At 38.0% G+C, this 24,204-nt stretch overlaps 2 protein-coding genes across 6 annotated transcripts; one reads left to right on the top strand and one right to left on the bottom strand.

Moving 5' to 3' along the window:
- Positions 1-1,218: 1,218 nt before the first annotated feature.
- Positions 1,219-20,083, bottom strand: LOC124879804 (procathepsin L-like). 5 transcript variants are annotated; one of them, XM_047384547.1, is made up of 9 exons: positions 14,813-14,840; positions 14,565-14,694; positions 7,241-7,364; positions 7,035-7,157; positions 4,265-4,417; positions 3,954-4,178; positions 3,469-3,634; positions 1,945-2,050; positions 1,219-1,863 (listed from the first exon to the last, which is right to left on the bottom strand). In XM_047384547.1, exons 3-9 carry the CDS (start codon positions 7,361-7,363, stop codon positions 1,764-1,766), a joined length of 996 nt encoding a protein of 331 aa, XP_047240503.1. In that variant the 5' UTR covers position 7,364; positions 14,565-14,694; positions 14,813-14,840; the 3' UTR covers positions 1,219-1,763. The 5 variants fall into 5 exon arrangements, with proteins under 5 accessions (XP_047240503.1, XP_047240502.1, XP_047240504.1 ...); XM_047384546.1 differs by having other exon boundaries at positions 14,565-20,083; XM_047384548.1 differs by lacking the exons at positions 14,565-14,694; positions 14,813-14,840 and adding an exon at positions 12,067-12,185.
- Positions 14,179-23,937, top strand: LOC124879803 (leucine-rich repeat and immunoglobulin-like domain-containing nogo receptor-interacting protein 1). Its single transcript, XM_047384543.1, has 2 exons — positions 14,179-14,451; positions 20,090-23,937. The coding sequence occupies exon 2, from the start codon at positions 20,102-20,104 to the stop codon at positions 21,929-21,931; it is 1,830 nt and encodes a 609-aa protein (XP_047240499.1). The 5' UTR covers positions 14,179-14,451; positions 20,090-20,101; the 3' UTR covers positions 21,932-23,937.
- The last annotated feature ends 267 nt before the right edge of the window (positions 23,938-24,204 follow it).

Genomic DNA, 24,204 nt, shown 5'->3' on the forward strand with positions numbered 1-24,204 from the left:
GTTTGAGGATTAATATTCATGTTCCTGTTTTATTTTCTCCAACAATTTAATTTATGATAAATGCTTCCTATAAACTGAAGCTTATTTTTAAAGTTTTGACAGTGAACTGTTTGCATTCTGAGCAAAATGTTTTGGCAAATATTTGAAAACCATTTTAAAACATCCCTCTGTTAGCATATAAATCTTAAAGCCAGCTTTAACTTTAGACTTTAACCGTTTTTACATGACCATACTTCAACCTGGGAATTTTATGAACTAATTTACCCTTACTTTGTACAACCATAAATGTTAACATCAGGACTAAAGTTTATTTATTGAATAAAAACAAACAGGGAAGTCGAGTCTACCTGTCAACACAACTGGGAAGGCCACTGATAGGAGAAGGGACATTTTTTGGTCAACCTAAAGTAGTGGGTTCCTTGTAAGCAGAGTAGTTTAATAAAACATTAAACTTGATAAAAACATCCACAGAAGCTCAAATGTTTGCTCTGTATTCAAAGACAGACCGGTGCTAAGAAAATTGTTATTCCTGAAAGCCCACAACTATTAACTGGTAAGATTTGGATTCAAAAACTGTAAAATAGCAGCACTGTTTCAGGGGCCAGGAACCTTTTCCCACTGGTAAAATTACAGGTACATCTAAAAAATCTTATTTTTTGTCACTCTTAGAAAGTGAAATTTATATATTAGAGCGAACTGTTTTGAGCCTTTATTTCTTGTCATTTTGATGATTACGGCTTACAGATGATGAGTGAAGTCATGAAAGTGAAGTTTGCATTTCATTTAAAATCAAGGCCCCAGAGATTGGAGGAAGAGTGGAGAGACCATAATCCAAGTTGCTTGAAATCCAGTGTAAAATTTTCACAATCACTGATGATTTGGAGTTCCATGTCATCTGCTGGTGTTGGTCCACTGTGTTTTGGACGTCCACAGTCAACGCAGCCATCTACCAGGACATTTTAGAGCACTACATGCTTCTTTATGCTGACAAGCTTTATGGAGATGGTGAATTCATTTACCAGCAGATCTTGGTACTTGCTCACATTGTCAAAGGTATCAAAAGCTGGTTCAATGACCATGGTGTTTCTGTGCTTGACCAGCCAGCAAACTGGCTTGACCTGAACCCCATAGAGAATCTATGAGGTATTGTCAAGAGAAGATAAGAAACATCAGATCCAACAATGCAGATGAACTGAAGGCCGCTACCAAACCGCTACCCCGCCACATTGATGCAGTAATTCATGCAAATGGAGGCCCAACAAAGTATTGAGTGTATAGAAATTAACATACATTAGAAGCCTGATATTTCTGTTTAAAATATATTTTTTTATTGATCTTATGTAATATTCTAGTTTTCAACAGTCCATCACAGGGCAACACAGAGACACACAACCATGCAGACACACTGATACACAAACTCATACCTAAGGGCAATTTAGAGAGACCACTTCACCTAACAAGTAGTTGGACAGTGGAAGGCAGTCAGAGTACCTGAAGAGAATCCGCACATGAACGTGGACAACATGTAAACTCCATGCTAAAAGACCCCGGGCTGATATTCGAACCCTTCTTGCTGCAAGGCAACAGTACTACCAACTGCGCCAACGCTCAGCCCCCATAAAGCTCACAAAATATCTTATTATATTGGGCCTCTAGAACCTCTTTGACCAACAGTGTGTCTTTAGTAAACCCTGTTAATCGCGTAGTGCTCTGACAGCACAGTGTGTTTGTTTAAAAAAACAACAAAGAAATCTAAGTTGACTTCACAGCATTGGGTAGACTGCTAATGTCGCAATACCACAGAGGTTTTTCTTGTTCCTTGCTATCCGGATAAAGCCTCCTTCTCCCCACTCCGTTCCCCAGCTGAAAACACAGAAACATCACATTCAATAGTTTCATTACTTATCAAATGTTAAAAAACATGCTAAGAAAAAACAACTCTACCTGTTTTTCACAAGCCAGTAGTCCTGTCCTTTGTCTGCGCCGTAGCCCACAACCAGAGCAGCGTGATTTATTAACTTTGGGTTACAGTCAGGCGCGTTGTATAAACCTGCAAGAATAATGAGTTAGTTAAATAACTGTCAACTTTACATAACAGCAGAAATATTAAATATTAATTTATCTTACAGAACATTTACTTGTATATGGATTCCTGCAAAAAGAAAACTTACTATACAGCTAGTTTTCCTCTTACATTTTTACACAGAACAGAGGAGCCTAAAGTATCCCAGAAATGATTTTCTATTTAAGAAACAAGGTAAAAAACTATAGTATGTTGTCATTTACCTCCTTCCATATTTATTTATCTCATTAAAGATGTTAAAAAACCCTGAAATTCAGTTATTCTTTAATTGCAGTAGCATAATCTCCCCCTGAAAATCTAACCTTTGATTTGAGTACTTTGTTGTTTTCCTTATACAAATTTCCTGAGGCCACGTTTATCAAGATCTGTGACCATTTCTAAAAACTAAATTCATCTGAGACATTTTAAATGTGTACTTTGCCTTTCTGGGTCGATCAGAGTGTCTAGAAAGTTTTTATGCGTAATCCATGAAGTTATGTTTCCCTGGGGTCTAAATACAGAACAAAGATGCCCATTTCTCCTAGCCACTTGTCAAAATGGGAAAGACAGGAGAGCTTTAAAGTAACATAGACATATGTTCATCTTCACATGTCAAAACATAGCACCAAGAATTAAGTGGTGTTGTAACAAGCAAGCCTGAATGAGGACCCATGTTTATCTTGCCCCAATCAATGCCTTGTCCGTGAGATGGTAAGGGAGGTAAAAAAGCTAATAGAAATAAAGAATGGCATCGTGGGTTCACTAAATCGCCATAACAACCATTACATACATCTACATACAGTACCAATGGGTTGTTTGGGAGTGATACCAGGAAGTTTGTTTTGGTCCAATCCAACAAATATTGAGCATTTCAGCAACAAACACTCAAGTTGGGTTATGCCTAAAACAAATGGCGAATGCATAAAAAAAAAACCTCATACCCTCTGGTAATTATGGAAGGACTCCAGGAAGGTTGTGCACAGAGGAATAGCCCCTCTCTGTTTGCCCCAACCTTGTGAAGTGCTATAGGAGAAGACTCTGTGCTGTTCCACAAGCACAAGGGGATTGTACAAGGGAATAAAAGGAGTGCCAATGAAAAAGACAACTATTCATTTTTCTGCATGAAATTATGATCCTGCAATAAAAGATTAGTTAATTGTAATCATTTTTAACAGGGGTGAACATATGTGAGGGAGCTACTAAGTTTTCACAACTGTATAATCTTTCACCTTCTATGAAATATGAAAATGTATACATTGTATGCAGTGTTATCTCACAAATCTACTCTTAATAATTGATTATAAATCAGATTTTTTCAGAAAATAAGTGATTTTAAAAGTAGTAAGTTGATTTGCAAATACAAGCCCTGGCAAAATCTCTCATTTCAGAGCCGTCAGCAGCCTCACCTCCTTTGTACATATGGAAGGAGGGCAGCATGGCGTTAACAGCTACAGCAACTGGTCCAACTGATGCCACTGCAGCCTGCAAAGCCAACTCATCTCCTTGTGGAAGGACGTGAAAGCTGGAGCAGTAGGCAGCCCTGCCTTTTAGCGAGTAGCGGCATTTTCCGTTCTGCAAATGAAACGGAAAATATTGAAATATGGAAAAGATATTAATTCATTAAACATCAAGAGCGTTGTTGAAGCAGCTGCGGATCATCATCATATCTTTCCTTTTAGTTTATTTTATGCCTTTGCCTCAAACGTTGTATATAAAATAAATGTGACACTATGTGATTCATGTTTGAAAAAGGGAAATATTTAATTAACAGGACATTATGCTGTCCTATTTGTGAAGGATATAATGTATAAAGTAGGCAGTTAAAACCAAAAAGAAAAGAAAAAATGTATGTATGTTCAGTTTTCTGCAGGGTCATCATTTAGAGGATGACCTGGTGCTCGTAGGGGTATGAGTTCTCCGAGTCGACACCTCCGTTGTGGATGATGTAGCTGTAGGCCTTCGTGATGTATCCTCCTGTGCAGCCGAGGTTTCCCTCCTTAGTGCCGCAGTCCACTAGGTTCTGTGGACTCAGCATAACGAGGCTGCCTTTTCTCTTCTTCATCTGCCCCTCAAGAGCTCCAAGAGAGCTGAAAGCCCAGCAAGAGCCACATAAACCCTTAAAAAACAAACCAGAAAAACATATTTAGAGGAGCTGTTATATTTCAGATTTTGCTAATCTCCTTTTAGTAGTTCATTTAATACCTGGTTTCTGACAGGACCGACCAGCCCGCTTATCCTCCAATCAACACTAGTAGGAAGTGATAAGTCATTCATGTCCATAAAGGTGTCATTTCTGAGATGAAGCGGCTCCTCCATCTTCAAACCGTTCAGCCTCTCATTGATCTCCTCCGCTGTCTTAAAGCAGAAAGACAAAAACAGCACAACAAAATGCACATGAACAGTGCTTATCAAAATTAGTGGCAACATCTGCACCTTAGTGTTTAGACCCTGGGTGAGTAATTTAGCAAAGAATAAGCTCTACATTAAATTATACATTAATGTACAAATCCTTCCCACGCATTGAAAAAATTTACACATCATAAACTGATTTTTACTATTTTGGAAACATGTAGAAGGAATAGTGCTAAATATGTGGTTTTTTACTTGAAAGCATTCAAGGTGGAGCATTCGACACTAGCATTCCTGATAAAGTTCAGTTAATCAGAAGATCTTTGCAGAGGTGTTTGTATTGCAGGTAAGAATATCCCAGCTTCAGTGTTGCACTTGAATGTCTTTATGAATGTAGTTCCCTTTTCTGAGAACTTTGAATTGAACAATGTTGTTTTTTACATGAAAAAATAAAAAATGAGCAATACAATAAATACTGTAATTGTTCACTCTTTGGTGCATTTTCCTGAACAGTGATGGTACTTTCCAATGCAACTGTAGTGCTGTCCTCTGACAGCGAGCCAAAAGCTTATGTGAGTGTCCCAAACACTTGTGCCAGATTCCTGCAGAGCAATGACATGCTATACCCATCCAGGCTTTTCTGAACAGCCTTTCTCAGCCAAATAAAAACCACCTTGTGATATTCTTTAAAAAAAGGCCCCCCATATTCAGTTTCTTCATGTTCATCATTGAAAATCTGTTTATGCTTTAAGTTTCTTATGTCTTTGGAAAAACAATCCACTTTTCTCTTTCATGGAGTGTGTTTTTTTGCAAATGCTTTTCTATCTTTTTAATGTTTCTTCTTCCAAGAAGAACCCACCAGAAGTGTAACCTTTTAGACACGCTTTGAATTTACAGGAATCTGCAATTCCTGTTATGTTTTGTGATATTTGGGCAAATAATGTTAATTTCAGATGTATATTTTAAAAATTTTACTGTAAAAGAAGTAAACAACAAAACTATGTGCTGATTTACAGAAGGGTTGCCATATTACTATCTATTTTAAAGGCATTTTAAAGCAATAACTTTCCAAATTTTAGCTTGTATGTGTTCTGTGATATCTTAGTGTGACAGTCTAGGCTGGTATGGATTAAATTAATCAAGCCTGTATGGAGGGAGATTAGAGTAACTCCATATGCCAAAGATTTAAGTTAAGATTGCATGGTGAATGTTCCTTCCTATGGTTTTATTCTTGTCACTTTTCCATAAGAACCAGATTTGTGGAGATCAAGACTAATTGCTGTGATGTAAACAGATTCATCTACCTGAGCTGTGGATCTCTGCAGCTCCTTTAGATTTACGATTAATGCTTTCTTTGCCAAGCCTGTTAACTTAGGTGAATGACCACGCCTTGGTGGGCTTGTAGTTGTGCCATAATCTTTTTTTTACTTTCAGACTGGAGCTTGAAGAGAAAACCTTCCTCTGATAAAAAATATAGGTCTTTTAGCCTTTTCCAACCAACCCTGTGTGCAAAACCATCCAGTGATGTCCGTGGATCATCTTGTCAAACAGTTGATGAAAAACAATTTTTTTCATCCTTGGAACATCTCTAAAATGTAAACTCTTTAGAGATGATCATTTAAGTTTTTATATCCTCACGTTTGCTTTATTGTAACTACTTTTTTTTACCTGCTTAAATAAGAAGGAGCTTAAACGCTTTTTGGTCGTCCAGAAATCTGCAGCAAGGCTTTTGACTGGAACACACAAATGGGTTCATATGATGCCTGTTTTAACCTCTTTGACCTCTCAATGGTTATCAGTAAAGTCAAGAATACATTTTCAAATCCTGACTCTATCCTTTGGTGCCACCTCATCAAGTTCCTCCTTAAATCTTTGACAGCCTTCAGCTTTACTCTTCAACAAATAGCTTGAAGTCAGATACAAGATGATCGAACCATTGAAGCAGTGACACCAAAACTTTAGAACACCTCACTTCTCTCCATTCAGTACCTAGCTGCTGTCGATGAATTGTAAAAGCAGCTTAAGATTTAGTTAGACATGGAGCTTTGCTGAGTTTTACTGTTTTTCTCTGCCAAATTTTTATTTGCTTTGAGGTCAGCTGTCTTGCAGTCTTTGTACAGATCACTATTCTCCTACTACACTACAAAAAGGATGCAAAGCTCTTGTACTTTATGCAGAAAATAATAATTTAAGATTTATCTGACAGAAACATCACACATTAAATGTATTTCTTTTCACTGAGTTTGACTGCTATAAGGATTAGTTATGCTCACCAGTAGAGGTTTCTGATATGGACCATAAGGGCAGTAACCCAGAGTAGCACTGGAAACGGGGTCATACGAGCACCAGATAATAAAAGCAAGTTTTTCTGTCAGTTGCTGTCTGATTTAATATTCTATTGCTCTAATTTCATGAGCAGTCAATGGGGAGTTGGATTCCACTGCTTGATGGTGAGAATAGTGATGTTATGTGATTTTTGCGTAACTACAGTACATTGCAGTTTATCCCACCCCAGAATCTCAGCTGACTTGCAGAACTGTGGTTGGTTGGAGGGGTGGCCGAAGCAGGGGCTCACCCAGGGCGCATTTCATTCAAGAACAACCACTAAATCCCATCATCCTACCATGTCAGCTAGGTGGTTCAGTCCCAGAATGAAGCTGTGTTTTCCTGCTGAAGCCTCCTGGTTGTGTCTCAGCAACATAAGCAGGTTTTTGTCCCACACTGTTCTTCTGAAGATCAGCTCAGTCTGAAACAATCACATTATATAAGTTTGCAGATTTATATGACAGAAAAAATAAATTTAGTTTAAAGCTTTTTTAAAACTCATACTTGATTATCATAAACTTTGCCATGTTGATTTTTCCAGTCCTCCCACAATACGTTTGTGGCCAATGAAGAACAGCTGAGGATCACAGCTGCCAAGAGCAACACAGCACTCAACCTAAGGTGCATCCTACAAAGAAAAACAAACCTTTTAGAGCAACATGTCTCATCTGAGACTTAGTTGGGGAATAACATGAGTAATTGGATATTTTTATTTGATATTAGCACCTCAACATTGTGGTTTGGATATTACCTGCTAATTGTTTGGTGTGTAAATAATGTTTATATTGGTGAGTAAAATGTATTTGTCTTATTATATATACTGACTGTTGAATCCATATATTTCAAAATACTGTACAATAATATATACATAAAAGTTGTATTCTCATTGGCATTAAATCCGGCTTAACTTGTTTTCTGTTTTGGGTCACCTAGGATTACTGACGTTATTCTTATTTGCAAAATGCCAGACTGATAACAGAGAGGATTTTCTAAATTGAAATAATACACAATTTGAGAAATCCCGGGTAATGATGTAATGGATTTCTAAGCTTCTGTTACAATAATTCACATTATTTTAGTTTAATGGAGGCACATAAGTGAACGTATTTAAGGCAACACCTCAAACAGACTCCTTCCTTTTGTGACATCATTGTAAAAAAAATTAACCAAGATTGGAAGAGAAATGTGGATCTCACCAATCTTAATAATACTTGGGTACAATTTGTCACATGCAGTTGTTGAATTACATGCAAGTATAAACACCATCGGAGTCCTTCTATTATACTGTTTAAGAAGGAAGGAAACAGTACTTTGGTGCAAAATGTGTGTATCGACCTCAGAACAAAAACAAGAGACCTTGTAAGGATGCTAGCTAAATCTAATAAGACAGTGTCATTATCCACACTAAAACGAGTTCAATACTGACATGGGCAGAACAGCCACTCTGCGAAGAAGAACCCATTGTCCCAAAAACAACATTAAAACCTAGGTTAATTGACGAATGCGCTCAGGGAAAAAGACCTTAGTTGTTGGAGACACGCCCTGTAGTCTGATGAAACCAAGATCGAAGTGTTTTGCCTCAACGACCATCATAGGAAAAAGTGGGAAGCTTGCAAGCTTGAATAAAAAACATCCCAACTGGGACTTATGAGGGTGGTAGCATCATGCTCTATGTGTTATGGGGGACAGAGTATTGCTCCGGGCCTGGGTTGCTGCCGGAAGGACAGCAACCTGAGGAAAGAACATTATATGGAAATATTGAATATTGATTTCTTAAGACATCAGTCAGGAAGTTAAGGTTGGTAACAAGTTGGTCTTCCAATTGAACAGTAACCCTTATCATGCTGCCAAATTAATTACAAGGTGCAGAAGAACTGGTGAAGGTGGAGAAGCTTGTGAAAGAATACCCAAAATGTTTGACCAAATTTATACTGTTTAGAATGCAATTAAGGAAACATAGGTGAACTTTCGAATTTAAAGAAAGTAACAAAAAAAAAAAATCCACCTTTTTATTCTGGCTTTTAGCAAATAGAAATAACTTTAATAATCCAAACTGGCCTAAACAGAAATGGTTTTGTCTGATTTAATGTCAGACAGTAAAGAATAAGGATTATTTGTTCCAGGCGATATCAAAGTGCAAAATAAGGATCATAAAAGTAAAATAAAAACATCTTTGCCATTAAAATGTCCATTTTAATATGAACATTTTTGCAAACAGCAGAATGTGTAAGATAGCAACAACACAAAGAAAGCATCCACCATAGTGTATAAATATTACAATAAATAATGCGGTGGAAATGTTTGTACCTTTCTCTTCTTGACCTAGATTATTCTGAATATTTTTACCCTCTATGACAATAATGGCTTTAGCTAAACAATAAGGGAAGGTCAAGAAAAAGAAACAGGATTGCTAAAGTTATTTTAGTCTAATTCAGATTCACTGTAATAAACAGATGGTGTGAACTCATCAAGACTGATGCTCAAATTGGATCAAAAAGTGTTACAACACAGTATTGGTTAAGTGTGTGCACACTTGTGGAACGACACTATTGCACATTTTAATGTTTCTACATTCCTCTTCTAACAGATTTCTTTGTTTCCCTTTGAATTGCACAGAAAATATTTCACATTATGTATGAAAAAAGCTTTGAAACAGTGCATTGTCTTGTTTTTTATAGATCACAAAATGTGCTATTTTTATTGGGGAGGGCAGACCTTTGAGATCCACTGTTTAGTTTAAGGTGCAAATAAAACAAAAAACTATTCAAAACCTGAAATGAAACATCACAAGTAAAATTACAAATTACAAGTGCTTGTGCACAAGAACTTATCAAAGAAGGTAATAAAGGTGTGCGAAAAATTTCTGTAAATGATCATAAAGAAGTGTATATTTTTACGTTTTTACACATGCCCGCAAAGGGGAAGTTTAAACTGGTTTCACAAGCATCTCTAAGCTACTATGTTCGGCAATTTTGTTGTTCTTGCAGAATGATTTAATTTGTTTGCAAGGTTTACCAAGCAACTTATCTCTTCATTGCCCAAAATACAAAAACAGGGTTTGCACTCACCTCAACAGGAACAGTGAGCAGGCTTATAACGTCCCGGTAAGAAATGAAACACTTTAATAAAGCAGACCAACTCTCTATCAAAGAGGAAGTTTAGTTTCTGACATCTGCTCTGCGGCTCGTCATGTGAGTCTCATTTACTACCAGCTGCATTTGGCCCAATATAACCTTCCAGTATCACTGCTGTAGCTGAGAAATATGAAAGCATTCAGATACGTGTGAATAAAACCACTTGTGGCGGGAAATACTGAGAATGCAGAAGTTTAGGAATTAATTTAAAATGAAACCAGTAGTTTTATTAGTACATGACGTTTGTTCCTGGCTTACTGACTCATGTTTTCATATTGTATGTCTAGGTAAAAGAAGAGGGAAATTACACAGTTACACACAGTCACAGGTTTAGATGTACTTATTAAGACCATGAATGTTAGATTAAACTTATGCATTTAATGATGCAAACAACTGAAATTAAGTTTTTTAGCTGTCCAAGTAGACATGCCAAATACTTTTTGATGAAGAGATTTATGGTCAGAAAAGAAATTCTGAGCTATTTGGTCTCAAAGACATGAACTATGTTTATAGGAGTCTGGTTGAGGCTTTCAAACCTCTGAACACTGTACGAACTGAGTGGTGGTGGCAGCAGTATGTGGTGGGTCTGCTTTGCTGCCAGTGGTACTGCTCCATCATAGACAGTGGTTGATAAAATCATCTTAGACATCATATAAAAAAATTCAGAAACAGCAGAAAAATTAAAGTTACTGAAATTCATCAGTCTGGAAAGGGTTACAAAGCCATTTCTAAGACACTGGGACACCAGTGAACCAAACTGAGAGGCATAATCCACAACTGGAGAAAACATGCAGCAGTGGTGAACTTTCCCAGTAGAGGCCAGTCAGCCAAAATTACTCCAAGGGAAAATCGACGATTCAACCAGGAGGTCCCAAAACACACAAGAACAACATCTAAAGCACTACAGACCCCTCTTGCCACAGTTAAGGCCAGTGTTCCAGATTAAAAAAATAAGAAAGAGATAATGGGCAAAATGACATCCACAGGAGAGTTTCAAGGCCTAAACCACTGCTGGCCCTGAGAGACACAAAGACCAATCACACATCAACCAAAAACCACCTTGATGATCCCCAAAACTTTTGGAAAATTATTCTATGGACTGACGAGACAAAAGTGGAACTTCTTGAAAGGTGTGTGTCATGTTATATCTGACCTAAAACTATCACAGCATTCAGAAACAGACCATGATCAATCAAACACGGTGGTGATAGTAAGATGGTCTCGGAATTGCTTCCGCAAGACCTGGACAACTTAAACTAATGTAATTGCTCTGTACCAGAACATCCTGCAGAATGTCCAACCATCAGTACAGGATGTTAAGCCTAATCACTCTTTGGTTCTGCAATAGAACCGAATTGTTATTGGTTCACAGAGCTACTGTGGTCCACAGCACAGTAGCAAGGCCACGTCTGAACAACTTAATAAAAATAAAATTACGTTTTGGACTGGCCCAGCCAGTCTGGACTTAAATCCAATGCAGATATTGTAGTATAACCTTAAACAGGCTGCTCATACTGTAAAACCCTCCAATGTGCCTGAATTACAACATTTCTGCAAAGGAGAGTGGGTCAAAATTCCCCAGTGGTGATGCTAAAGACTGATGTCAGTTTTTGCTGCTACAGGTGGCATAATTAGTAGGTTTAACTTTTTCACATAGGGCCAGGCTGGTCTGTATGGCTGTTTTTCCCTTAATAAATGAAATCATTCAACAACTGCTTTTTGTATTTATTCAGTTTTTTTTATCTGATAAAGAAAATTGCTTTTGGGTGACAAAAAAGCTAAAGCAGGAAAACATTGTAAGGGGCAAATACTTTTTCATACCACTGTACATTTGTGAACCTTAATTTTAACTTTGTGTGTTTCCTTTTAGAAATCACTGAATGTATTTGTTAGTTTATTAATCCGCTCAACCGTTTGAATAAATCTTCAAAAGTCCCACTGTAATATAGTGTATAAAGTAAAAATGATCCTTCAGTATTTATCTTTTATGGAACAAAAACAGAGTAAAATGGACTAAAGGGATGTTTTTTTGGCTGCCTATGAAGTTATGATTAAGACTGTAGAAGTTGGTAAAAACAAGATTTTCATTTAGATCAGGTTGGTTATGTATGTAACTGGACACACAATAAGAGACAGCACATATAACTTTCGTGTATTGTCACAAAGAGAAAAGCCGAGAAAAGCCGAGAAAATTACCTTTAAAACTCGAGTTTGAAGACAAAAGATGTTGTGAGAGACTCAGCATCAAAATACTGTGGTATTCTGTTAGAGTCCAGTTTACGTTGTTCTAAAACACTTCTCCTTTTACACGTTTTACTTCGCTGTTTACCGGGTTATGTGTAACAAAGACCATAAGAAATCCAGCCACAACACTGCGGTCAGGATCAACAGGAAGTAGATATGACGAAACAAACGTTATCATGATATTATACAATGCTAAACTTTGATTTGGCTTGCACTGCTGCAGGAGTTCACCTCTGATCTTCCCCCCTTCCTGAATCCGGGTTTGGAAAGAGATTTGCTGATGAGTGCAGGTTCCCTGAGGTATGGCAGCAGATGGTAAGTTTCTGACTCAGCACAAGCTCTTATTGTGCAGAAATCCCTGATAGTCTGTGCGTCAACACACCTCGGGATCCTGCATCTGAGCATAGAGGCAGGTGGATCTATTAACACTTTCATGAAGTTGATGTCTGGCAACTGTTGTGACCATCTCTGAAGTTGTGTTTTTCTAGACTACACAGAGATAACCTTCACTTGAGGGAATATGAAGTCATCTTTGCACAACTCTTAAGATATTGCAGAAAAGAGCTCAGTTTTCAATGGTCTCACCTTGAAGTTGATTCGCGGATGTCTCAGGGCATATAGTTGATAGTGAAGGTCATGTTAGTCTGAACCGATTCCCTTTTCGGATTATTTACTTGCCTCCTGGCTGCTGACCTCAATTCATTAATCCACCAAAGCTTTACTTGTCCTTGTAGGTCTGCACTCTGGCTATTTATTTAAGCGTTTGAATCATTTAAGTTAAACTGTTCAGAATGTGGATGTAATAAAAGCAAAAATCTAAAGATATCTGATAATCATTTATACAGATATGGCCATTCCCAGGCCATAGGTATATAGTGCCTCCAGCTGGTTCTGGGTCTCCCCTGGGGTCTTTCTCCAGTGGGATTGGAAGGACAAAAATCCAAAGGGAGGCATCTTGATCAGATGCACGAACCAACTCAGTTGAGGCGTTTGGATGTGAAGGAGCAGCCAGTCTACTTTGAACTCTCCCAGTATGACAGAGCTCCCCATTCTACCATATCTCTAAGGCAGAGGTCATCCACCGTACAGAGTACAGGTGAGTGTTGGAACATAGACAGACTGATAACAACCTTTCTATCCATCTCTCACTCAATCCCACCATTACTCCTGAGTCAGACACCGAGATACTTTACTATTCTGCTTGGGGCAGAGACTTACACTTGATTTGGGAAGAGAAATCCACCGTTTTCCATTGGAGAACAATGGCCTCGAGTACTGTAAACTGCTTCAGTGCATACTGAAGCTCCTAAATGGAGGACACTGACTGAACCCCATCATCTCATTTGGAATATGCAACAGAGACATTGAGGTTTCCAATCCAGACACTATCTTCTCCATGACTTCACCTTTGGATCCTGTCCTTAAACACAACAAACAGGATCGGTGAAAACGCCTTTGAGGGGTCCACCTGTACTGGAGCAAGCTCGATATGTTGCAGAGATTGTGGACAAAGTAAAGGTCTCGCCCACTGTTACAAGACCAGGATGAATTCAAGGTTTACAATAAGTTAAAACCTTCTTTCTAACACCCTAGTGTAACCTTTCCTAGGGAGGCAGTAGGTAAGTTTCTCTTAAAGATTAAGATTCCTGTTTCTTTCCACCCCCCTGTGCACTGCACTTCCCAAAACCTTTATATTAGAAAGATTTTATTAGACTTGTTTGGCGTTTAAAAGGATTTATAGTTAACTAAAATATTAGTCAGCATAGTTTGCAACTAATTCCATATCCCCAAATTGTAGCTCAGACTGAACGAAATGCATTTGACAAAAACACAATTTCAAAGCTCAAACATTCCTTAGTTTTCTAAAGGTTGTGACAGATCAAAGAGCTGTCAGGATTCCCTAATGTGCCTGTTGCTCAAATTCACTCCCATCAGGTGATGCTCCTCCATCCCAGCATTGTGCAGACCTGCATCCTGTCATCCAAGTGCTGTGTGTTGGAGGGAGTCCAAGAACTATTGCATATAATCCCCCTGCATGCTCTCCACACCACATCCATAGCCGGGTTGTTGTTGCCATGAGGACGGCCAAGTAGCAGAGGGAACTGAGCTGCAGCATCGCGCTTCCTCGGGAGCTTGCATTCTCACAATGGGGGGGAGGAGGAGGATGAAGCTTTCTTGTTGCTTCTTGCTTGTTTGCTCTCTCAAACTGCTTGATTTACTTGGATGCAGTGTCTGAATCATCTCTGCTCATATTCACACCAGAGCAATAGCAAGGAAACATACTTGCATTTGAAAAGTGAGCGATCTGAATGACAAGCCCCTCATTTTGAAGAAAAGGTGAGTTGCCATATTTCTATTTTTCTTTTCTTCCTTCAAAAATCATTGTAATTATTTGAACTTCTGACTGTTTTAGAGTCAGAAGCTGCAGCAACAGAAAGCAAATATTTTACCTCTAATCACTGTTTTCAAATAGTCTTATGGGTTCTGAGCTGTGCAGAGCTGCTGTCTTCATCATCATCATCGCGTGCTTCTTCCAAACAATGAACTGCCTCAAGATTGTTTCAGCATCCTGGAAAGTATCTTACAAGACAGAAAAGCAGCACAGGTTTTAAATTAGATGCTTTTGGAAGAAGTGGCATTGCACATGTAACAGTTAATGCAAAACAGAGCCATCTAAAAGAGAGATAAAATGCACAACATGTACTTTGAGATGCTCTTCTTCTGACGTGCTGCATGCTCTGAAGAGTTGTATGTTGTGAGCAGAGCTGCCAACACCGATCACACTTGTAGGTGTTGTTTTTTCTCTCTTTCTTGGCAGTTTAAAGCAATTTTACCAGCAAGTCCAACATTTTCTGATGAGCTGAATCCTCACACACCTGCAGTGGGTTTGCTGTATGAGACAGTTATTTTTAGATAGTGAAGAGATTGTTGTTTTCTTCATAATCACACACACAGACAGTAGGGATAACTCACTGGGTACGTGTTTGTGACAGAAACTGGGCGTTTTTCCCAGTAACAGATCATCTCAGCTGTTGATATAAACTAGCATATAAATTTGCTTCTTTTTCTGCCCCCTGCTGGTGGGTTTCGCAACTGCCCGACCATATAGAAATGAATGAATGAAAAGTGCTTAGAAAAATTCAAAGGTTGAGGAAAAAAATGTTAGTACCTCTAAGTGGCTTTCGTTACATTACAGGACATATTTAGCTGTTATGTAATCATAGTTCTAGGAATAATAAAGCCCTGATTCCTGTGCTCTAAACTTCAGTCCTGTCACTGCTTTAATATCTCTCTGATATTTGGTGTCAGGAGGATTATATTACAGTTGTATAAATTGTACTTTTTTAGAGCCTTCTACTCAGATTTTATGGATAACAAAAAGTCAATGTAGCCTTTTCTGAAGCGATTTTAGCAACATGGTCTTATGAAGGAAAATATGAGATTAAATCAAACTTTTTGAGATTAACCATTGAACAAATTAGGTATATTTTGATTTGTTCCTAACCAGGCCTGCACTCGGTACACTATAAATTTTTATATATTTTTTTTATCTGACAAAATGTTCTATTTTGTAATCTTGGTGTTCTTAGAGTTTTCGAAAGGCTATTTGTTGAGCAATCAGAAACACCTAAGTTTTAAAGATTTTCATTAGAAAACACATTCAATTTATATAAAAAGTTGACATTTAAAGCATTTTCTTTGTAAGAAAAGAAAGATTTCTTCACCATGGCACCAAAACTATGACCTTTTAATATTTGAAGCACTTCTTTATAACATTTGCCTTGTAAAATTGTATTCCATCATGCTGGATAATTCTCAGATCATCCGTAAATTGTTTTTGGACAAAGATTTCATTTCACTTCTCATGAAAGGCAGTGATTTTGGATAAAACTGTGAGTAGCTATACAAGGTCGTTATCCAAACGTCTTCACTGTTGGAGCAGAAATAATGACATCTCCCTGCTGCCAGTTTCAAGCAAGCCCTGCGCTATTTTTTTTAAAGTATGTTTAATTAGTATTTCACATTTTTCTTTTTAGTATTTTATATTTTGTTTTGTCTTCAGTATTTTATGCTTTTTAGTATTTTACGTTTTCTTTTTTAGTATGTAACAATTCTTTTGTGTCTGTGTAATTGGCTTTTTGGAATTTTAATGCCTCATGTTTTCTCTGCAGCACTTTGTTCCTTGTGATAACTGCTTTATAAGTGCTTTATAAATAAGGCTGGATTGGACTAGATTGGTGGCATGACAGTAGCTTTCAGAAAGGGTATGCACCCCTGTTAACATGAGAGGTTTTTGTATTATGTAGAAAATTTCACTGTGATAAATAATTTAGAAACCATTTACACATATGTGACATTTATTCTTTAAAATTCAATTAAAAGTCTAACAAATTTATTAAGATAAAGAAAATAAAAAGCTGCAGTAACAATGTTGCATAAGTGAGTACACCCTCTACCACTCACACTTTGTTGAAGCACCTTTTTATTCAGTCTTCTTGAGCTAACACTTAAGATCAATTATGGTAAATCTGATGAAATAAAGGTCAGCTGTCCTTGCTGGACCTTCTTGACATTTGCTCATTTACATCATAAAGCCATTATCTGCATAGAGGTTTTAATGGATCAGAGAAAGGTATCAATTAGGACAATGGTACAAAATATACAGCATTTTATACACAATGCCACTAAGAAGGCAGTCGATAATAATTTGAGAAAATGTTGCCCATGCCATTACAGAAACTTGATGTTTCTCCAAACTGGAGGAAAAGACAAGACTAAAACAGATCAGGGAGGCCACCAAGCGGCAGACAGCAACATTGAAGGAGCGTTGGGAATTTCTGACAATTGTTGGTTTTGTTCATGTGACAACAATATCCTGCTTTCCATAGGTCTGGACTGTGACGTCAGGTGACTAGAAAGAACGTTTCTTTCAAATAAGACATCTAAGCCGGTCTTAAGTCTTCTAAAAACTTTGGGATAATGTGTTACGGTGCCCACAGTGAAAAATGGTGGCGGCAGCATCATGTTCTGGAGTTAGTCTTCTTCATGTAGAACTGGGTTTTTTGTCACGGTGGACAAAAATGTAAATAGTCCAAAATTCCTGTCAGTTTTAATCCAAAATGTACAGGTGTCTGTCGGAAAGCAAATGATGAATAGGGGTTTCAATTCTCAGCACCGTCTGAAGTGGGCATTGAACAAGGTTAAAACTTAATATTCTGACATTGGCCTACACTTTAAAGGCCACTGCGTGTGGTGCGCTCCTCAGGAGGAGACCTTCCTGGCACTAAAAGCAAAGGCTTTTTCAGTGCAACTAAACCTCTCATCCTTAATTTTCCTGATGATCCATAAAACATTTTTACATGCAGGACCATGTGGGAAAACAGTGTTTTAAAGTACATCTTCCCTACTGTTAAAACAGTTTTAAACTGGAAGAAATGTCAGCTTTTGCAGCTTAACATAATAATAATATGTTAGCTGATAATTAAGCGCTATGAGAATATGCTGTGAAAATGGGGTTTGTTTTAATCTAGAGCTTTTAAATAAAGCTCTTTGCAATGAATTAATATGCACTTGATCTCAATAATTTACCAACACAGAGCAAAATCTCAAGCTGCATAATTAGCATTTGTGTTGCAGGAATAAAAAAAAAAACCCACACAAAAGCACTAAAAGATATAAATGGCTAAAGAGATGAAACAAACCCTCGATGTGAAGCTTCCTGTGGTGCCTGTTTACTCTCTTTATCGCTCTATCTGCAAACATCAAACAAGAGCACAGCCTGCTCTTTGTTTTAGGCGATTTCTTTTATAAATCCAGCAAGAGCTGTCAAGCTAAAATAAAACCGTCCTTTGGACTGCAGCATCCAAGGGCCTCAATCCGTGTTGCTAAGGTTACATCGCCAACCATCAATTGTAGCAAAAACAATCTTTTTTTCATCTGCTTTGACTTGAGGCTGTCATCATCCCCCTCCAACACTAGCAAAGATATCTGGTGTGTGTGACTAGAGGTGACTTCCTCAGATCTTCTTTCTCACGTCGACTCTTGGACTTTATAGAGTGAAATACATAATATATCTTGCCTTTTGTTTTGTCTTCTCATCATTAACCATGCATACGAAGGATTGAGTTTGAAAACGAAGGCAGATGACCAATCTACAGCTGTCTGAGGGTTGTTAAGTCTCAAATGACCTGCTTGCTGTGGCGATTTTTGCATCAAATCCATTTCTGCTCTAAAAACAGAATAAAAATTAATTCTCGGCATGTAATGCTTTACTTGCTTGTTAAAATGTGCTTTTGACAATCAAACATTCAGGAAAAAGATCATGCAGTAACTTGCAAAAGTCTTGAGTCCTTTATTTCTTTATGGTTTGTTTCCAAGGAGACGGACTTTCTTGTACTTTATTGAAATAGTCTTCATAAATCTAGCACTGTGAAATTTGCCCCCTATATAGATTTTCCTTCTTGCTTTTTTGCCACTCTTAGATTTTTTTAGATCATCAAGCAAACTTTAAAATCCAACAAAAACAACCCACGTTAATACAAAATGTAGTTTTCAAGTATTGATTTGATATATTAATGGAATCTAAGCTATACATTTGAATTGTTTTAATTTAGTACCTGGTATTACCTTTCGAGGTGGACAGAAATAAGTAAACAATGGATGCAACTAAAGAACACTAACAGGGAGAAACAGATCTAAAAGGAAAATAAAATATCTAACCTAGGAATCCAGGAAATTAACAAAAACCTAAACACCAGAATAGATCTAATTAACCTGAATGAACTGAAATAAAGCAAGTGAAGAACATGGTAGAACTCAGAACCTCAAACACAGACAGATTATGACGTATGCCTGAGCAGAAGGTCACAAACTAATGGTCACACATTTTCCTTCAGGATTTTCTGCTTGAGAGCAGAAATCCTGGTTCCATCAATTATGATAAGTCATCCGGGGCCTGAAACAGCAAAACAGCCGCTGACCACCACCATGTTCAACTTCCAGAATAATGTTTTTAACTCTAATAATAATTCTGAAATGTAGTGTTAGTTTTATGTCAGATTTAACAGAACACATTCCTCCTACTTTTCTCTTATCAGTTCACAGAATATTCAGTCTTGGAGATCTTCACAGTGTTCTTTCTAAATGTGAGATGAGTCTTTGTGGGATTCTTTGGTCAGCAGTGGTTTTAGTATACAATTTTTGCATAGTCTCTTTCTCATGAACTCTGACCTTAACTGAGGCAAGTAAGGCCTGGGGTGCACTAGATATTGATCTTGAATTTCTGTAGATTCTGTAGATGTGTTGCCTTTCAAGATATTTTAGCCTACTTCTTGTTCTTTGACAGGTTCTATTTAAATTATTTGTTGATTTTCAGTTCAAGCAGTTATCAGATGTAGGTGTGGCTGCTGAAACTAAACAGAAAAAAAAGTTAATCACAGGGGTGGTTTAATTTAATAATATTTTCACATTGGGCTTGGGTGGTTTAGATATTATTTAATTTAACAAATAAAATCCTAATTTGAAATCTGCTTTTTGTAGTTATTTCAGTTATCTTATAATATAAAAATTAGTTTGATGATCTGAAACATCGGTGTGACATTTAATGTGAGAAAAAAGCAGAGGCAGAAGACATCGGTAAGGTGACAGGTTCTTTTTCATAGCTTTCTAGTTCCTAAGGAAAATCAGAATCGACCATAATCTCTTAAATATAATGAAGAAATTGCAGGTAACCAGCAGTAATACAACTCAATGATTCGCATTTAGCTAAAAGACATTTATCATTTACTTCAAAGAGGTGGATCCTTCACGTCCTGAGTAAATAAAGCTACACCATTTTATTCAAAATGAAATACTTGATATTTAGTTCCTCTTGAATATTTCCAAAAGGTATTGAAGACCTATTTTCATGCTGACATGTATTAAACAAACTTCACTGTGTGTCAGATTTCATGCTGTCTTTTGTTCTCACACGCAGGCAGGTCTCCAGATGTTTAAGGGGACTGCAGCCCATCTATGTTTGTACTGGAGAGCTGTGTACCTGCTGGCTGCAGGGGTGGCGTTACCGTCTGAAACGCTCTGGATGTGTCCACCTCCCTGCCGTTGCAACGCCGCTGTTCTGGATGCAAACTGCTCCGGTGCTCAGCTTAGCTCCGTGCCCGATGTTCTTCCTCAACATGCCGAGCTGCTCAATCTAACCCACAACATGATCAAGACTCTAGTAAATCGGCAGTTTCATACACTAACACAGCTTTTACACCTCGATTTAAGTGACAATCTTTTGGCGCTGGTCGAAGTGGAAGCCTTCCTCGGCCTGCAAAGCCTGCTGACGCTGCGTCTTTCTCACAATAACCTCAGGATTTTTTCAGTGGGAGTGTTCGCTGGTTTGACAAACTTGCAATTACTAGATATAAGCAGTAATAAAATTCTTGTACTCTTAGACTTTACTTTCCGGGACTTAGCATCTCTGCAGGTTTTCCTAGCAGACAATAACGACTTTGTTTTTATCTCTAATCAAGCCTTGACTGGACTGAGTAGCCTACAAAGCCTGATCCTTGACGGCTGTAATCTCACTGCTGTGCCAACTGAGGCGCTCACTCAGCTGAGTGTGTTAAAAAGCCTTCACATTTACCAGCTTGGCCTTAACACAATGCCAAACTACTCTTTCCATCCTTTGCTGCACCTAAAGGAGCTCGTCATTGCACATTTCCCCAGGCTGGAGACTCTTTCAGGAAACAGTCTTTTTGGCCTTAATCTTACATCCTTATCCATCAAACACTGCAACCTTAATGAGGTACCTTACACTGCTTTGCATCACCTTGTGTACCTCATGTCTCTTGACCTTTCTTTTAATCCTATCACCTACATCCATGGGAAGCTGCTTGGAGACTTACTCCGGCTCCAGGAGTTTAATCTGGTCGGCGGCTTGCTGGTAAGCATTGAAATTGGAGCATTTAAAGGTTTGGGATATTTAAGAATGCTGAATATTTCAAGTAATCTTCTCACCACACTTGAGGCAGGATCTTTTCATTCAGTGGACACCTTAAAAAGCCTGGGGCTAGAAAACAACCCCCTTGCTTGTGACTGCCGCCTGCTTTGGGTGGCTCGAAGGCGACTGTATGTGAATTTTGGCAGGCATCCACCGACCTGCAAAACCTCCACCCAGCTGCAGGGCTGGAATTTTCTGGAGTTCTCCGAGGATGACCTACTGAATGTGCTCACCTGCCGGCAGGCTCGAATAGTGGACCGAAGGTCCCAAGATGTGAGAGTTGATCAAGGACACTCTGTGATGTTTTACTGCAGCGCCGAAGGTGACCCCCAGCCATCTGTCAGCTGGCTTAATCCGCAGCTAAGGCAGGTTTCGCCTGTTGGCAGGATACGGGCCCTCTCCAACGGCTCCCTGGAGGTCCGCTATGCTCAGTCACATGATAGCGGCACTTATATCTGCTTGGTGTCTAATGCAGCAGGAAATGAAAGCCTGCGTGTCAGCCTTCATGTCAAAGCCTTGCCACCACCTTCTAAAATACATTATAGTCTTAAAAGCTGGCCTGTCTTTCCTTCTTCTCCCCCAGGAGTTGATGGAAATGAGAATCTTCCGTTTGATGTGAAGACTCTTCTGATAGCAGCAACGATTGGATTCCTTTCATTCTTCGGCTCGGTGTCCGTGTGTTTTATTTTCATGTTCATCTGGAGCAAAGGAAAAGGGCAAATCAAGCACACGGCAACAATTGCATACGTGCCACGCAGCGCCATGTCTAACAGTAACACTGGGACATCTAACTACATGGAGACAAGCAGGTTCACCATGAAGCTTATATGAGGTGGTTTGATAAATGGAACAACATTTTTGATGACGTGTGGCCTGCTAAGAAAAAGTACATAGTAAAGCATATAGGACTCTTTTTAATTTTTGAATTGTATGTAATTATTACCTTCTACTAACTACAATATACTTCTAGCAGTCTGATTATTTAAATGAATGCAAGCATGTCATATTCCAGACGTTATGAGGATTTTAGGTTATCTACTGTACATTAACTGGGATTATTTTCTTGCTTGTTTCTTGTAGAACAAACAGTCTGCACATCTTTAAGAGGTAACACTTCTGACAGGATATCACATGAATAAAATGTGGAGAGATTAAGACATTAAAGCTAAAGATGCACTGATCAGATTTTTCCTGGCTGATACTGATTTCTAGTTTACTTTCAGGCCTGAGCTGCCTTTTCTGATTTTGACAGATTGCATTTTCATTAGGCTAGTGATTTGCTAGAGAAACAGTTGAAATGAAGGAATTACAAGACTATTTAAGTCGCCATTTTGATAAAATCAAAATAGTTTGTCGAAGTACATTCTGTAGGGACAAGTAAAAGTATAAGGGACTTTATTTTTCAGCATCAAAACAAGTTCAAGAACACCCACATCAACAAAAGAATGACTTGTCCTGAAGAAAGTTAAAGTTTTTGAATTGCCTAGTCACATTCCAGCACTAAATTCAATATGGTGTCCTTGCAATCTGATGGATTTAAGGAACCTTTGCAAGGTAAAGGGACTAAATACTGCCACTGCTGACATACCGAATGCTGAAATTGAACTAAAAGTTGTTTCAAATATGTAACCAGGTTTTTGCAGCCTTTTTAGCTTTTACATTCTTGCCCCTACAGATGTTTTTGTTTTTCATTGAATTTCTAGAGAATAACTGTCACATTAAATGTGGAACAAAAAAATTGTCTAGCGTGGTTTGATTTTTTTCTACATCACAGAATCCTGGCATTTTAACAGAAGTATGTGGACTTTCAAATCTACATTCCTATTAAGTCACTTTAACTTTATCACGTCACTGGATCCTACAGTTTGTGTCTGAATGTACGAATTGTACAAAAGGAACCACTGAAGCCTTTTTAATGCATATTTTACTTTTAAATTAATCAGAATGCTCATTAACTTTTTATCAAGGCTCCATGACCTTTTGTTTCCAATTTGTGAGAATATGAATTAAAACAGATGCCCATTACTCTTATCCGCTATTCAAAATGGGAAAGAGAGAAGAACATGCCATTCAAATGAGTCATACGGTCGGATCTTAATAAATCAGGAAAATGCTTAATCCTGCAAATATCTACAGCTAGAGCGATAATTAATGTTTGGATAACTGGAACTGTGACATTTTGGTGCAATCAGAGAGGACTTTATTTCAAGGCTTTTCACACATCTTCACCAAGGTGCAAATAATTGTATAGGTTGTCATAAAAAATAAATAAATCCAGAATCAAGAGGAAACAGACTTGGCAGATTAAATAACCGTGTAGTCTGCTTACCTGTCGTTTTATTTGTTATGTGGAGGAAGAGTTTAATAGCCAATAATATAACACTTGTTTTTTTATTTTACCTTGGATAATACACCAACAGGGATCTAAGCCTTATATTAAGATTATGGTAAGCCAATACCTTCGGCATAGCCTCCTATTTCTTATTAATTATGATTTCTTTAATTTTCTAAAATTGCACTGTATATTATTCAATATCTTTATAGAGGAAGGTTTTTTTTATATTCTGAGAGCATAAACTAAAATGTATGATCTTTGAAAACTGTTAATTTGGGTCTACTTCATTGTGGGACATTTGAGTTTCATTGTGAGTGCTGTGAGAATGAAGACATCTTCTTGGACAGCAACCAAAGTGAAGTTTGAAGGGTTGACAAATGGTTTTGCGCTTTCAACTTTCAGTTTCTGCTCCCATTTTGAGGACAAGTTTACCACACTACAGCAGTGATCTGAGACCTCCACCAGAGAGTGGAGCTAGCTGCACATGCTGTGAACACAGAAACAGTCAGTGAAAGAAATACATGTGTTTGAGAAGCACTGTTGAAATAAATGACTGCTTTTAACAACTGGCTGATAATGGCATTCATTTACCACCACAATCACAGCAGCCGTTGTAACTGTGATGTTGGGAAAGTGATGTTGTTGCCACGACAACACAATAGCTCTGACAGTGTCAAGCAGCCACTGAGAGAGAAGAACCAACTTGTTTCCAGAGCAACACAGGCCTCCAGTACAGTAAAGGGGAGAGAGGACAGGTGGAAGGAAGAGT

Source organism: Girardinichthys multiradiatus, chromosome 13 (assembly GCF_021462225.1).
Source record: "Girardinichthys multiradiatus isolate DD_20200921_A chromosome 13, DD_fGirMul_XY1, whole genome shotgun sequence".
NCBI lineage: Eukaryota > Metazoa > Chordata > Actinopteri > Cyprinodontiformes > Goodeidae > Girardinichthys > Girardinichthys multiradiatus.